General features: G+C 40.0%; 2 protein-coding genes across 3 annotated transcripts in view; both read left to right on the top strand.

Annotated features, from left to right (window-relative positions):
* sh2d3cb (SH2 domain containing 3Cb) overlaps positions 1–4,666 on the top strand; it is a 53,415-nt gene extending 48,749 nt beyond the window's left edge. For both annotated transcript variants that reach the window (XM_005451484.4, XM_003444520.5), the window contains 4 exons: positions 82–253; positions 1,361–1,472; positions 1,597–1,806; positions 3,009–4,666. In XM_005451484.4, the coding sequence (XP_005451541.1) occupies positions 82–253; positions 1,361–1,472; positions 1,597–1,806; positions 3,009–3,178 (664 nt within the window). In that variant the 3' untranslated portion in view covers positions 3,179–4,666. The remainder of the gene's footprint in view (positions 1–81; positions 254–1,360; positions 1,473–1,596; positions 1,807–3,008) is intronic.
* Positions 4,667–7,140: 2,474 nt separating this feature from the next.
* tor2a (torsin family 2, member A) lies at positions 7,141–12,066 on the top strand. Its single transcript, XM_005451483.4, has 5 exons — positions 7,141–7,369; positions 7,837–8,102; positions 8,646–8,821; positions 9,083–9,210; positions 10,330–12,066. The coding sequence occupies exons 1-5, from the start codon at positions 7,249–7,251 to the stop codon at positions 10,572–10,574; spliced, it is 936 nt and encodes a 311-aa protein (XP_005451540.1). The 5' UTR covers positions 7,141–7,248; the 3' UTR covers positions 10,575–12,066.
* The last annotated feature ends 2,756 nt before the right edge of the window (positions 12,067–14,822 follow it).

Raw genomic sequence — 14,822 nt, 5'->3', positions numbered from 1 at the left:
TGAATTTAAGGACCTCTTTAAGCAAAATGTGATCACTGTATGGGCTGATATGACATGTGATATAACATAACATTCCTGCAGGTTTCAAACCATGTCGATCATGTTGGCTGTACATGTGTTGGGCTGCACGGGGACGACCGAAGAACGAGCCTGCCTGCTTCATAAAATCATCCAAATCGCTGCTGAGCTCAAGAGCACAATGGGCAATATGTTTGGCTTCGCTGCTGTCATGAGAGCCTTGGAGCTGCCGCAGGTAAACACGCACTGCACGGAGCTTTGGTTATTTGTGTTCATGGAGATAGTGGAGACACACAGGAAACAACCAGTAGAGCAAGGGATGTGTAACAAAGGTTGCCCGGGGTGAGGTTAAACCAGGGTATAGGTAAGAGATTAACAAATATTATTGACTTGACGGCACAGCATAGTACAATAAACACTGAGGCTGTAACCCCTTGCCTACTGTGTATACTGCTATAGCGTGACAGTATCGCACCATGACTCACCTTTAGTGAGGATGCTTAATTTCAGGAATAGCTGAGAGGCGCTCTGATATTTAATGTTATCGCTTACTTGATTTAGCCTTTGACCCTCTTTTCGGTTTCCCTGCTTCAAGGTGTCAGGCTGTAAAATGTCACAATTCTGATATCAGGGTCCTTTATCACATTCTCAAACAAAAGGTGCAAAGTCATTTATTGATAACTTATCAACCCTTCAGTGACTTTTTAACTCAAATGCAGAAAAGTTTCTTCACTTTAAATTTTTTCTTAGTTATTATTAATATATTTTTAAAATTTAGCCTGTCTTGTCTGGCAAAATTTCTGTGCATATTCAAAAAAACTTTCTTTACATAAAAAAGAAGTCACCTCTGAATATTTTTAGGAATCATATACATCTCAACTATATTTTCAGACTGAAAAAAAAAGACAGGCACAATTTCCTTAAGATTAGCTGTCAAAATAACAAAAACTCTAAAGGTGGCTTATAACTGTACAGCTATATAAAGCTCTTTGAGTGCTTAAGTAGAGTAGAAAAGCACTATATAAGAATCAGTCCATTTGACTTAATTTTTTAAATGTTCACAATCACTTTGTTTTGAGGCTCTTGAGGCCCATTTGGTAACATCTTCAGGCTAAGCTGCCTGTGCCTGCATGTGGAAACCGTCATTACTGCCAGCTTTCAATAGACTAGAATAGAATAGAGTAGCCCTCTATTGTCATTGTATATGTACAACAAAATTGTGGGTTCAGCTGTGCAGGTAATATAAATAGTAAGACAAATCGAATGACTAAAAAACAAAATGAATATATGCAAAACAAGAAGAAGGCACAAACAGCATTGGTGTTGTTCTTCGGTCTTTCAGGTGTCCCGTCTGCAGGAGACTTGGATGGCCTTACGGCAGCGGCACACAGAAGGCGCCATTCTCTACGAAAAAACTCTCAGGCCATTTATGAAGAGCCTGAACGATGGAAGAGGTAGAGCATCTCGTGAACTCCACACCACATGATAAAAGCATGGAGAAACAATTGCTGCTCATTCCTTGGTGCTATACCGTTGTTTCCACAACAAACATGATCTCTGTATCTGTCAACCCTCCAGAAAGCTGTCCGCTGTCCAACACCACTTTCCCCCACGTCCTCCCTCTTCTGACTCTGATGGAGAAGAATGCGGTGGTGGGTGAGGAGGGGACAGAACTGTGGGAAACAGTGGAAGTCGGGGTGGAAGTGGTCATGTTCCACCTTGGGGCGGCAAGAACCATTGCCCAGCTAGGGGGCATCTACCGCGCTAACGCTGAGAGCAAACTACAAGGTGAGAGAGCTTTGACAAAAACAAAATGCAGTATGTCTGCTTTATAACATTAGCAAATTAAATACAAACCTTTAGAAAATTTAAACATGAAAGACCACAGGGATCCGTCTTGGGACCTGCTGTATTTACCCTCCACACAGTTGCCATTCCACTGCAGGAACTCGGATCGCATGTTAGGTGCTGCAGCTTCCTGCTGTTCTTCATGTTGTTTGTAATGTGCTTTCACTTTTTTTCCCTTTCTTTTTTTCAATGCTGCTTTCCTCAAATTTTAGCAGAAAAGTAGCCTAGCATTTCTTAGCAGCCACTTAAGCATTGGTAGCCTAGAACATGTTTTTTTTTTCAATCTGGAAAAAGTCCAACACACTGGTTCCAACCAGGTGGCAACCTGCAATAAAATATAATAAAGTCAGATTGAGGCATGCATGAAATGCATGCAAGTCAAACTACATTTGAAACCTTTTATTGAAGAGACTGGTACATGCTCTTTCACTTCTCCTGTAAATAAACTCTTCCTTTCTTCTTCTGCTCCTGATGGGGTCTCCATCCATCTCACCCTATGCCCATCATCCTCCACTGTCACGCCAACCCTCTGCATGCCAAATCTTTTCTGTGGTCTTCCTCTCTTCCTCCTGCCTGGCAGTTCAACGTTCAGCATCCTTTGTCCAATACATCCACCATCCCTCCTCTACATGTCCAAATCATCTCAGTCTTGCCTCTCTAACAAACCCATCAACCTGGGCTGTCTTCTGATATACTCTTTTCCTGTCTATCCCGGTCACTTCCAATGAAAATCTTCAGCTTTGCCTCCTGTCTTTTTGTCAGGGGCACTGCCTCTAAACCATGCATCATAGCAGGTCTCACTTCCATCTAGTAAAACTTCTCTTTCGCTCTGGCTTCTGTCACACATCACCCCTCATGCTCATCCACACTCCCTCCACCCTGGCTTGACTCTCTTCTTCACCTTTCTTGTGCACTCTACGTCTGTTCTGATGTTTGACCTCCGATATTTAGACTCTACCTTCATTACCTCTGCTCCTTGCAGCTTCCCTGTTCATCCCTCTTATTCACACACATGTATTCTGTTCTTGTTCATGTTTGAGACAGGTCCAGTTACAGGGACCTCTGTGGTAGAAATGGTAGTCCTCTTGTTCCTCTCTACACTCCTGTGCTGCTATTAATGGTAAACTGATGTGATGTTGCAGGTTTCCGGGAGCAGGCCGAAGTCCTGGAGCTTTTCCTGACCGATTTCCAGATGCGGCTGCTGTGGGGGAGCCGGGGGGCCGAGGAGAAACAGGCTCTGCGATACTCTAAGTTTGACCAGGTGCTCACCGCCCTGTCCAACAAGCTGGAGCCACCCATCAGACGACACTGACCCCAGCACTGTTTTTAGAGGCCTTGTTTATGGAATGAGCTCATGCCTACATACATGGGCAATTACTGTGTTGGACACTGAGGAGCTCCTCCACTGAAAGCTCATTAAAAGGGAAAGCGCTGTGATCTTTCAAACAAGGAGGCTTCTTAAGCGTGTAGACACCAGAACGAAGCAGTGCGCCCACTTAGTTCAAATCTGTCACATGTAGCAGACCGGGATACTTGAAGAGTGAGAGTGAAATTTTTTAATGCTTACCTTCCCATACCAGCACTTTTCCAGTTCCTTTGAAGCTAAACTGATGTAACTCAAGGTTGAAGAACTTTATCTGAAAGCTTCACCAGAATGAGGACAGTTTGTGAAAGAAACCACTAAATGCTTTGATGGAGTCTCCAGAGGGTGTTGCACTGCTTCAAAAACGTCACAGATGAACATTGTCCTGTGTTAGTTTACCTAACAAAGGACTGCGTCTACTCCACAGTGGCACAGGACGACATGATTTAGAAGTGTAAATATGTGGTGCTCTTTCAGGTTACCGAGGCTGTGCCTCAGTCTGATAGGCTCATGTTTGTAAATGTTTAAATCTCCCTAAAGGCTGGACCTTAGCTAAATCCACAAACATATGTCACATTGTAGAATGTAATAACAGAATAACTGTACATCTGCATTTCAGTTTTTGTTGAGTTTTTTGTATCTTTTCAATAATTAGGATTTTATCATTTGAAGAGAATATTAAATGTAACCTGGGGTCAGTTCGTGTTTCCTCTTTGTTTCTTTTTTCTTCTTATTATAACGATGTCACTATTAATGATAGCACAGATATCTTAAAATATCTGTGACTGTACGCTTTACTTTGTGAGTTTTGCTTAAATGCTTCTCCAGAGCATATATCACGTCAGTATTGTTATCCTGACTGCACGAGTACAGCACACAGGTGCAGATCATTTCTGTAATCTTAAACAGTTTTACTCTTTATTTATCAAAAAGTGTAAATAAACGTTTATTTCACTGGAGGTTGTTTTATTGAATAAAAACAGTCATGCTTGTGAACTAGCTGGCAACTCGAGCTGCGCTGCAGCATACACACCAACATGCCTCACTTTCCCCGGGCCGTATAACAAAGCCAACCTCTACTTTTTGTGGTCTATTTAGCTGTAAATGTCCCCTCTCTGCCTTTGACATGTCGGTGCTGAAGCTTTTCTAAATCACTGCCTGCTGTTTCAATGCTTCCACCATTAAAGCATCTTCCTACAGGCTTGAGGAGGTTACCGATCACTCCCCAATGTCAGTCTGTGTGTGGCATATTTCTGTGGCGTGATGAACTCGGGCCCTAAATGCCAAACTCTTCCTTTATTCTTCTGCTGTGGTGAATTTACATTTCAAAGTGAATCACCTGCTTCTAAACCCGGTTACAATCAGGAAAATGAAATCAACAAAACCACTTCAGATTTTTGACACTCATTAGTTAAACTGCAGGAAAAGACATAAAGACCTGGATGACCTGTAACTTTGTGATTCTAAATTCAGATAAAACTGAGGTTATTGTAATAGGACCTAAAAATCTAATATGATGAGAAATATGATATCTTACTCCAGATCGCATTACTTTGGCCTCCAGTAACGCTGTGAGGAACCTTGGAATATGTCTTCCATTTGCACAATATCTCTAAAATACCTGTTTAGTTGTAAACTTGTTATTAATCTCTGTCTCTCTTCCCCAGCCTGTCTTTTGTCCTGTCTTCCTCCCCTCACCTCAATCGGTCACTGCAGATGGTGACCCTGAGCCTGGTTCTGCCGGAGGTTTCTCCCTCTTGAAAGGGAGTTCTTCCTTCCCACTGTCGTGAAAGTGCTTCCTCATAGGGGGTCATATGATTGTTGGGGTTTTCTCTGTATGTATTGTAGGGACTACCTTCCAATATAAAGTGCCTTGAGGCGACTGTTGTTGTGATTTTTTTTATTTTTATTAGTCCTTTATTTATCCAGGTAAAAATCTCATTGAGATCAAAAATCTCATTTCCAAGAGAGACCTGGCATCATGGCAACAAAAGTCACATACCACATAGGTATATAACATTTAAAACAAATACAATATCCCATACCAACATGTGTAAAATATACAATAACAGATCAAATTAAGAGTACATTAAAAACAATCACACTGAGTAAAAGAGCGGTTCTCTCGTTCCTTTAAGACAGACTTAAACTCTCCCAAGGTAACCAATTCTGATAATTTCAGTTCCTTTGATTTGGCACTGTATAAATAAAATTGAATTGAATTAAAAATTCGTGATTTTTGTTACAGGGTAACACGTACAAATGTACAAAAACCATACAAACAAATCATGGAAATGCATCATTAAAAATGTGTCTGTGCCAAAACCCATATGCAGGAGGTAGAGAACACTGAACAAAAAGTTTAAGTTTTAAGTGAAGATTCTAAATTTAAAAACTTAAGCAAGGGGAGCAAGAGAATAAATTAAAAGAGCTGCAGAAGACAGAACAGAAACATGTAGAGATAACACATCACAAGAGAACGACAGGTCTATTTTATACACTGTGAGCTGATCGGGGATGGGAAACAGGAGACAGCTGGAAGCAATGAAGACAATCAGTCAAAAAGTCTGAGTCAAGAAACTAGAGAAAATAATCAGAGTACAACACTTCCTGTGCTGAAGCAGCACCAACATTCCTTAGTCTGTTTCCCAAACCTCAAAAACATAAACCTGAGGAACTGAAGGTATACACCCAGTTACCATTATTATAAGGTGTTTTAAAATGTAACATTGCAAAATAATGTATTTTAGTTTGAAAAAAAGGTTTAACCTTCGCATGAAGCTTAGGTCACTGTTAATAAAACTACAAAAACAGACATCTCACTGAGGTGCATATCTTGCTGGGAAGTGTGCTGTCCATGACAAAAGTGAGGGGAAAAAACCTTAAACAAACAAATTAAGTTATTTTATTTTTTTTCTGGAATATAAGCAAGGACCCAGAATGTTATAACACATGACTCCGTCAAAGATCATTTTCACATTAATGGCTCCCTCTGCTGTATGCAGGACACAACTTGGATTTATAGCTCTGGGTTTTTTTGTTTTGACTTGCTAATAGAAGACCTTTCACAAACACAAACACATTTTATTTGAATTTTTCAAAAATCTACATGCATAATTACATAAAATGGATATTAAACATGTATAAGAAATTACTGCAAATTGGATTTTTAAGTATGATATTTTAACCCAGATGGTTTGTCTCTGTCTCATTTGGAGCTACAACAACAAAGTTTTTTTTAAAATATCCTGTTGTTTAAAGTTCCTAGAAAGTATGGAATCATACCAGGTAAATAAGTAAATAAATAAACAAACAAACATCAAAGTGATAAAAAATGAGGTTTAGAGCCATCCCATTTAGGTTTATGAATATAAATTATATAACCTATTACTTTACACCATGTTTCCTATTTTTACCCATGTTTCAGTATGCAAGATTCTATTTATCTAGTAAAATTAAAGGCGCACTAAATATGTATGTGGCCTTTCCGCACTTATTAGTCTACCTTCTGCTTCTGTTTCACTGTTACCGAAACGCCATATGGAATATCTGTGAATTAACTGGAAGTCTCGGGTTCAGGTTTGATGTTTTCGACTAAAAACAAGAAAGTTTGTAACTTGTTAGCAATAACCCTGTTAAACTTGGTGTCACAACTTTCTTTCAGACAAACAAAAAAAGACCCCAACCAAACAAAGAAAAAAAAAATCCTGATACCAGACCTTTTTCGCCCTCTTATTCCCCATTCCAGTTAAAGTAAATGGTAGAAGAGAAACTGCGTCTATCATGTCAGGCAGATTTCTAGTAAAGTTTGCCAGTCTTGCGTTTTTTGGACTGTGACCCTCCAACGTGTCCTATAATTCACGCCCCGTGCTGGATGCTCTCTGGGAATTGTAGTCCAGTTTGTCACTGAGCTACGTCTTTCTGGGCGCCTTCCAGGGAGGAAAAAACTACAAAACTAGCCGGTAGCGATAAGGAGAAGCTCCAAACTGAGTGTTTCTGTCTGCCGGTAGGCAGCCAAAATGTTGGCGAGACTATTTGTGCTGTTTTCGTTCTTTTGTAACCCAGTCTGCTGCGTTTTCCAGAAACTTTACTGCACCATATCGGACAGCTGCGACTGTGACTTTAAGCCGAATATTAGAGGTGAGACGTGCTTGTCGATGCTAACCTACGGAGGCTGCTTCGTGTTAGCCAGCTAGCTTTGTACCAAAACAAAGTGCAAACAGCTTGTTTATGAAACCGTACTTTGTTGTTGCTGTATTATACTGCATATGTTTCCTATAAAAATTATATCAGCTAACTGTTTTTTGTTTTTTTAGTGTACAGGTGTTCCCGAGGAGGCAATTGAGGCTTTCATTGTAGCTTATTCCTGCTTTTCTAATTGGTACACTAGCTGGCTGAATACAAGAAATCCCTTACAATATCTGAAATTAAATTAGCTAGTTGTCTACTTTGCAGGTTTTTCATGACAACAGCCACGAGAAGTAGATTTTTCTTGCACTGCTTTGTTCCTATAACCCTTTATTGTGGTTATTACAGGGCACCCCACCCCTCTAGTATTGCACCAACAAAGATTGTGACGGTCTTTTTTTTCTTTTTCTGATCGCTAGACTTGGAGTGGGACCTCTACAAGAATGTCTATGGACAGCATCTGGCTCAGGACATTGTGTCAGAGGAGGTGGCAAGGTTCCTTCATAATAAAAGCCCCAGTCGGCCACTGGTGCTGTCTTTCCACGGCTCCTCTGGGACGGGAAAGACGCTGGTCAGCTCTATGCTGGGAAATCATCTGTACGGCTCAGCCATGAGCAGCCCGTATGTCCACCAGTTTGTCCCCACGCTGCACTTCCCCTTGCCCCACCGAGTCAAGCAGTACAGGGTATGTTGAGAAAGACAAATGGTAATATGTAAAATCCGAAGTAATGTACTAGTCGTTTTATTGTGTGTTCACTATAAAATGTTTGTTGACCATAACAAAGGGAAGTTTGAATGCTGTCATTCCTAATGTGCAAACAGGACACTGCTTTCTTCTTAGGAGCACACATTCAGAACTTACGAGAGAGTCCTGTGATTTTGCTCCCAATTTCAGGGAGATGAGCTGGTCAAAACAAAAATGATCACACAAGTAGACACAAAAAAGATACTTGACTCATTTGATCATTTTTGTTTTATGTTCAGCAGACTCTGTCTATAGAATTAACTAAGTGGGAACTAGTTAGTAATCATTTAATTATATACTAAAATTTCACAAGCGAGTGCCGCCTTTCAGACTACAGTATTTGCAGTTATGCATGTTACACAGCCTATAATTAAGTAATAAAAACAGAACAGCAGCAGATGTAATTAAAAGCATTGTTAGTTGCAGTCATAGGTGATGTGTTGGGAGCTTGTGAAATTAAATATCCATCCTTTGGTTTTGTAGGAGGAGCTGAAGGACTGGGTGCAGGGAAACCTGACTGAGTGCGCTCGATCAGTTTTCATTTTTGATGAGATGGAGAAGATGCCTCCAGGCCTCATTGATGTCCTGGAGCCCTTGTTGGGTCCGTCTCATGTTGTATTTCGCACCAACTACCGCAAGGCGATATACGTCTTTATCAGGTACTAAACACTCCCCTAATGCAGTGAGGCATGTCCAGTGTTTAGCTTCCTAAAGCACCAAGAAGGATCTATATGAAATTAATTCTGCAGATATGAACTCTCTCCAGAAGAAGTTCTTGTATTGTCTTTGTCAAAATAGCTTAAAGCTTTCATTTGTGGTTAATGCTCATAACTTTATTTCTCTCCCGGTGATGCTTAAAGAAGAAACATTTTTTTTATTACAAAGGGACGGGCAGCTTATTTTGTGTTTCTTGTGTGCAGCACTGCAGGAGAGGAGGTGATAAACAAAGTGGCTCTGGAGAACCGTCAGGCTGGACGAGAGAGAGAGGAGATCAAGTTGGACGACCTGCAGGAGGCCATCGCACAGGCAGTTTACAACAATAACACAAGTAAGACTCATTTTACATGTTTAAGTAGTCCATCCTCATAGTTAAGGCGGCTTCATCCCAAACCGCTTCAGAGTTTAAGTTCAGTATTTTCTGTGTATACGATAGAATAAAACAGAATAGAATGGCACTTGTCATTGTACATGTACAACGAAATTGTGGGTACTTGTGGAGTTCTCAGCTGATCAACTGAGAACTGAATAAAATATAAATAATAGTAGAAATAACAAAAAGGAGAAATAGATACAAAAACAAGAGGAAGGCAAATATTAGAGAACAAGTTGCAAAGTGCTTGAAGTAGAAAAAGTAAAAGTAACAATAACTATGATAAAATAATAATGTTTTCTATTTACAGAGCACATAAAAATACTTTACAGATCAATTCTTAAGTTCAATAACATTTAAAGGGAGAAACAAATTAAAAAAAGAAGTAATTACAATCAAATTAAATGGGTCACAAACGCTTGGCCAGTAGGCTATAGCCTCAGCACCAGATAACAGTCAGATGGGAGCCTGGACAAAGACTCAGATCGTCGAGTAAAGGTCTCTTAGTTCAGATATGTAGCACAGAGAGAAGCCATGAAGGACCTTGAAATAGATCCTAAAATCAATTCCAAGTCATACTGTGAGCCATTATCAGGAGGGAAACGTGTGATGTGATGACTTTTGTTGGTTGACAGTCCGGCTTCTGTATAACCTGGATTTCAGGTGAAGCAGGTGAAGAGCCTGATGCATGTTGAAAGTGTGAGAAGGTTAAGACATTTTAAATGCTGGTGTCAGGAGGTAAAAGAGTTTTTTCATGTCAGTGTTCTCGTCTTGGTTTGTTCAAACACAATGTTTTTACTGTGTGTTCACTAAAAGAGGAAGAAAGCAGTGATACCGATACTTTGGTGCTCTTCCAGAGCTAAAACTGGTCTTCTGACTTTGATTCATTTAAGTTAATCATGAAAGTAAAATTAAAGCCCGTAATAGAAGCAGCATCATTGCTCTGCAGCAGTGCATCATAATGAAGACAGAAATTAAGCAGCCTCTTTGAGCTAATTTTCCAGTGCATTGCTGATGAACGCTTACTTACCCTTTCATTACTTTAGTAACTGAAGTGAGTTTGTAACCCCCATCCAGGCGGCCTCTTCCAGTCCAACATCATTCAGCAGAAGCTCATCACCCGCTTTGTTCCCTTCCTGCCGCTGAGCCGATACCACGTCGAGCGCTGCGTGCACTCGCAGCTCTGCCAGCGGGGCAGCTGCAGCCGCAACGACGTGGTGGAGGCAGTAGGGGGCGACATGATCTACACTCCATCTAAGGGAAAGTACTTCTCCAGCACTGGCTGTAAGACTGTCCCTGCCAAAATCAACTTTTTCCTGTGAGCTGAGGGGAACAGGGGTTTAATTTTTAGGACTGAAAGGGAAACTCTGATAAAGATGCTCACATGCAGGTCAGAGTCAGAGCAGCATCTGAAGGCTAGGATGCCCTGGGAGCATGAAATCAAGGGGAGTGGAACTCCTGACTGTCTGGATTTGCAATCAGTGCAGTCAGTCTCCATGAAGGTATTGTTGGTGTTTTCTGACTTTTTCAGGAGTCATACCACACTCTACCTCAAACCCAGCTCTACCTTTCAATTTTTATATATTTTTGTTGGTATGGTATGGTTTCAGATTTCAAAGGCTTCAACTGGAAGTTGTTAATTGATGTTTTCTTGTTTTTAGGCTCATTATTTATCCAGTCTTAATTTATTCTTTGTCAACACCGCCATCCCTTCACGTTCATGCTGATGAGTTGTCACAGCTGGAGGTTATTTGGTGAAAATGAGCGAAGACCTTTTTGTTTGTTTGTTTGTTTTGTCTTCATTTCATTTTTCTAATGTTTTTACCAAAAAGAATCACAGAAGATTGTTTTTAATGTTTTCATTTTGGGTAACATTTGTTAGCAAAAGCTGCTGTCCTGCAGGCTCGATGCCATATTTTGGGAGCATGTGAGCACTTCTGCCATCAGGTGGCAGTAAAGACTTTGTTTTGACAAGTGTAACGGAGGTGAAGCAGAGTTCACCAAGAGCTCAGTGCATTTTAATTCACTTACTCCCATGTGAGTGAGTTCTGTAGTGCTTTTATTTTGTTTCATTGCTTTAAACTGTACTGTAAAGGCAGCAGGTACGCAGGTTTTTAAAACGCTGAAAGTGCACTTTATGGAGTATTAAAAAGACCTGATGTTCTTTGTCAATTATGAAATATTGCCAAAAGTTTGGATTGTTTACACAAAATTACTAATTATAAAGTATTAAATTTTTCTTGTGATAAATTGCGTGTTAAATGCAGTGAAGAACAAGGGTAACGGAGTTCACAGGATGAAGATGAAATTCTTATCGTATCAGGGTGACGGTTGACACACACAGAGGCTCGTAAAACTCAAGACAGCTGCAGGGATCAGCGTTCATTAACTTTGCTTTCAGTACAGAAAAGTCTAATCGTCGAATCAAACGCCAGTTTTTTTTGATTGATTTTTACTTTTTCCACTCAGCTTTGCTGTGTTGCTATGGAGAAGGCAGACTCTAGGCTAAAAAATCTGTCATGTTTTGTATGAAAATTTTTATGCCATCCATAATCGGCGACAGTTCGACTCCTCACACTACCATGGTTAATACAATCTCCACAACAAAATACTTTGGTTTTTGTCCTTGTTGTTTCTTCTGAGTTACACAAGTTTCAGGTCCAGCTTCTGAACATTCATGACTGAAGCTTTTGAGGTATTGTGCACCTTTTACTGCTACAATGTAAAGCAAAAATAAAATGTAATGGCACAACACAAGAAAGGTGTTCTGTGCCTTTTGTCCAGTATTAAAACGGAGATTTCTGTTTTCTTGCATTTTAATGGAAAATATTCTTTTTACTTCTGAGAATATCAACAAATATTTCTGGGACAACTTCACCACTTCCAAAGGTACATGGAGAAGATCAAAGATCTGATGACGTGAAGACTCCAGCAACAAGTTTTAGGGAACAGCTTTATTAGGTGACCAATGCAGAGGTTTTTTTGTTTTGGTCAGTTGACCCTGGTGAAGGCCACAAGCTGAAACGCGTTTGATCACCTAATAAAGTTGTTCCCATTACTTCTGTGAATATGAAATGTAACTACAGCTTTATTTGTTTATTTATTGTTGATTAAATTTTTTTAACAGTTACCACTCTAATTTCAAAGAAAGACAGTAAAGGGTCCAATTACTTTTGGACCCTTTGGGTGCTTTCTGTTAAATCAGGCAACTGGTCACTGCAGGACTCCAGGCTTCAAGGGCCGGTGTCCTGCAGGTTTTAGATCTCACCCTGGGTCAACACACCTGAATCAAATGATTAGTTCATTACCAGGCCTCTGGAAAACTTCAAGACATGTTGAGGAGGTAATTTAGCCATTTAAATGAGCTGTGTTGGATCAAGGACCTGCAGGACACCAGCCCTTGAGGCCTGGAGTTCCCCACTCCTTTGCTAAATTAATCTCCAGTTTCTTTTTTTTTCTTTTTTTTGCTGAACCAACACGAAGTTACATTCATTCTTCTGTTTATAATGTATTGTGATTTTTTTTTTTTGCCACATTGGAAACCCAAGTGCTCAGAGCGACTGAATCGAGAAGTTGTTTAACGTAAATACATTCGGAGTTCTGTGTTTCTCATAATGACACTCATACTGAAAATGCTTAGTTAGACCCCACAATCACAAAAAACTGAACACACCTTAGACATTTGCAGCCGCATTCTTTGAAAATAAAAAGAAGTACATTTTGAAAATTAAATTTTTTTCAGCTCTTTATGAATGAATTCAGATGTACTTAGTTTGAATCAGTTTTGCTGACTTTGAGGAGCAAGACCCCAAAAGGTTGATTCTGTTCATCTGGCTGTAGCATTTTCAGTGGGAGAAAACGCTACATCCAAGTGACTTCTTCAGTCTCAGCTGACTGCAGGAACAGAATCAACCTTTTGGGATTTACTTACCTGGATGATTGAGCATGCATCAAGACTTTGAGGGGAAAGACTGTGCATGACAAAGCTGCTGTTAAATTTACTACAATGTGACGAGGCTTTCTAAAGATAAATCACTGTTTTGTACGGTAACTACATATCCATAGTCTAACGGTTGAAATATCAAGAGACTGAAAGACATCTGTAAAATCTGCAGTGAAGTCAATGTTCTTCACATAAAGTGGTTAACGACTGTTATTTGGTGTAACTCAACAAGTAGATAATGGTCATGTAATGCAACAACATTGTTTTAAAATAATGGACAGATGTAAGTTTGATTTATCACATTTTGGTCTGTCTTGTCTGTACCAGTCTATCACAAGTCTAAATGAGCCTTGCAGTGGACTGCCTACCTGTTCAGGTTGTACCTTACCTCTCGCCCTATCAAAGCTGGGATAGAATAGAATAAGCTGAAGACGATTGTTGTAGTCGTCCCCAGTCTTGAAACTCTATTAATAACTTGTTAACATCAGACGCGCATCTTTCTCCTTTTTTCTTTAATGTTGTTCATTTAAAACACATCCTTTCTCAACATTATCCAGCACTGAAAACTTTATAAAAGCCTGTTTTTCTCGTATTTTATTACAAATTGCTGGAAAAAGAGTGAAGCATGATTTTTATCCACCTGTCATTGATTGTGAATGACTGGAGCTGCTGTGTATCAGCTCTCTGTACGAGATGCGATGCTGATTAGATCTCTGAGAAAGACGTAGCTCTGATATCTCCTTGAGCAGGAAATTAATAGTTTCTCCATCGGAAATGAACAGGTGTCAGAGGTCTTCAGGAGGAGTGTTTGTTCACTCTTTTTAGTCCGTGAAGCTACATTCTCACTTGTGTGGACATTTCTCTTAACTTACTTGACATTAGATCCAAGTCATTTACGCATCACACCTCATTTTTACACTGAGTTGGCACAGTGGGGTGGTACTTAGCACCATCCTCTCACAGCAAGAAAGTCCTGGGTTTGAATCCTTTCTGTGTGGGTTCTCTCTGGTAAAGACACACATGGGGTTAAATTACATGGTGATTCTAAATTGGCTGTAGGTGTGAAAGTGTGAATGGTTGTTTGTTCTCTTTGTTAGCCCTGCGACAGACTGGGTACCTGTGCAGATCATACCCCTCCTCTTGTCCTGTGAGAGCAGGGAGAGGCTCCAGAATCATTACACTTCCAGCTGCATTCTTTAATTGCCAACAGGGGGCGATACCCATGTTTGCAAAAAATATTCAAGTTCCACAGAAGTCTAAGGGGAAACAGGTCATGGACTGAAAACACTTTTATGATGGTTTTTGGGCTAAATCACTCATTTTTATCTCACATGGTTATCAAGTTTCAGAAAGGAGAATTGTCCTGGGTATGCTGGTTAATTAACAATTTGAGACTGACAAGTCGTTAGCTGGTAGATCTGGTTTCAACACAGCAGCGGCTCAAATGCACGAAGCCCGAAACTGGAGTTCACTAACCAATAGGTGACAGCACTGGTGAGTTGACTCATTTTTTTGACTTTGTGAATTTATAACTTTAACTCACATTATTTAATGTATAATTTGTGAAAAACTTCTTGCATTGAATTTGATATAAATATTGACAATACTTCACAGGCCCTTGACTAGA

Source organism: Oreochromis niloticus, linkage group LG12 (assembly GCF_001858045.2).
Source record: "Oreochromis niloticus isolate F11D_XX linkage group LG12, O_niloticus_UMD_NMBU, whole genome shotgun sequence".
In the NCBI taxonomy this organism is placed as follows: domain Eukaryota; kingdom Metazoa; phylum Chordata; class Actinopteri; order Cichliformes; family Cichlidae; genus Oreochromis; species Oreochromis niloticus.
Note: the sequence above shows the minus strand (reverse complement) of the source record. Positions and strands in the feature narration are given on the sequence as shown.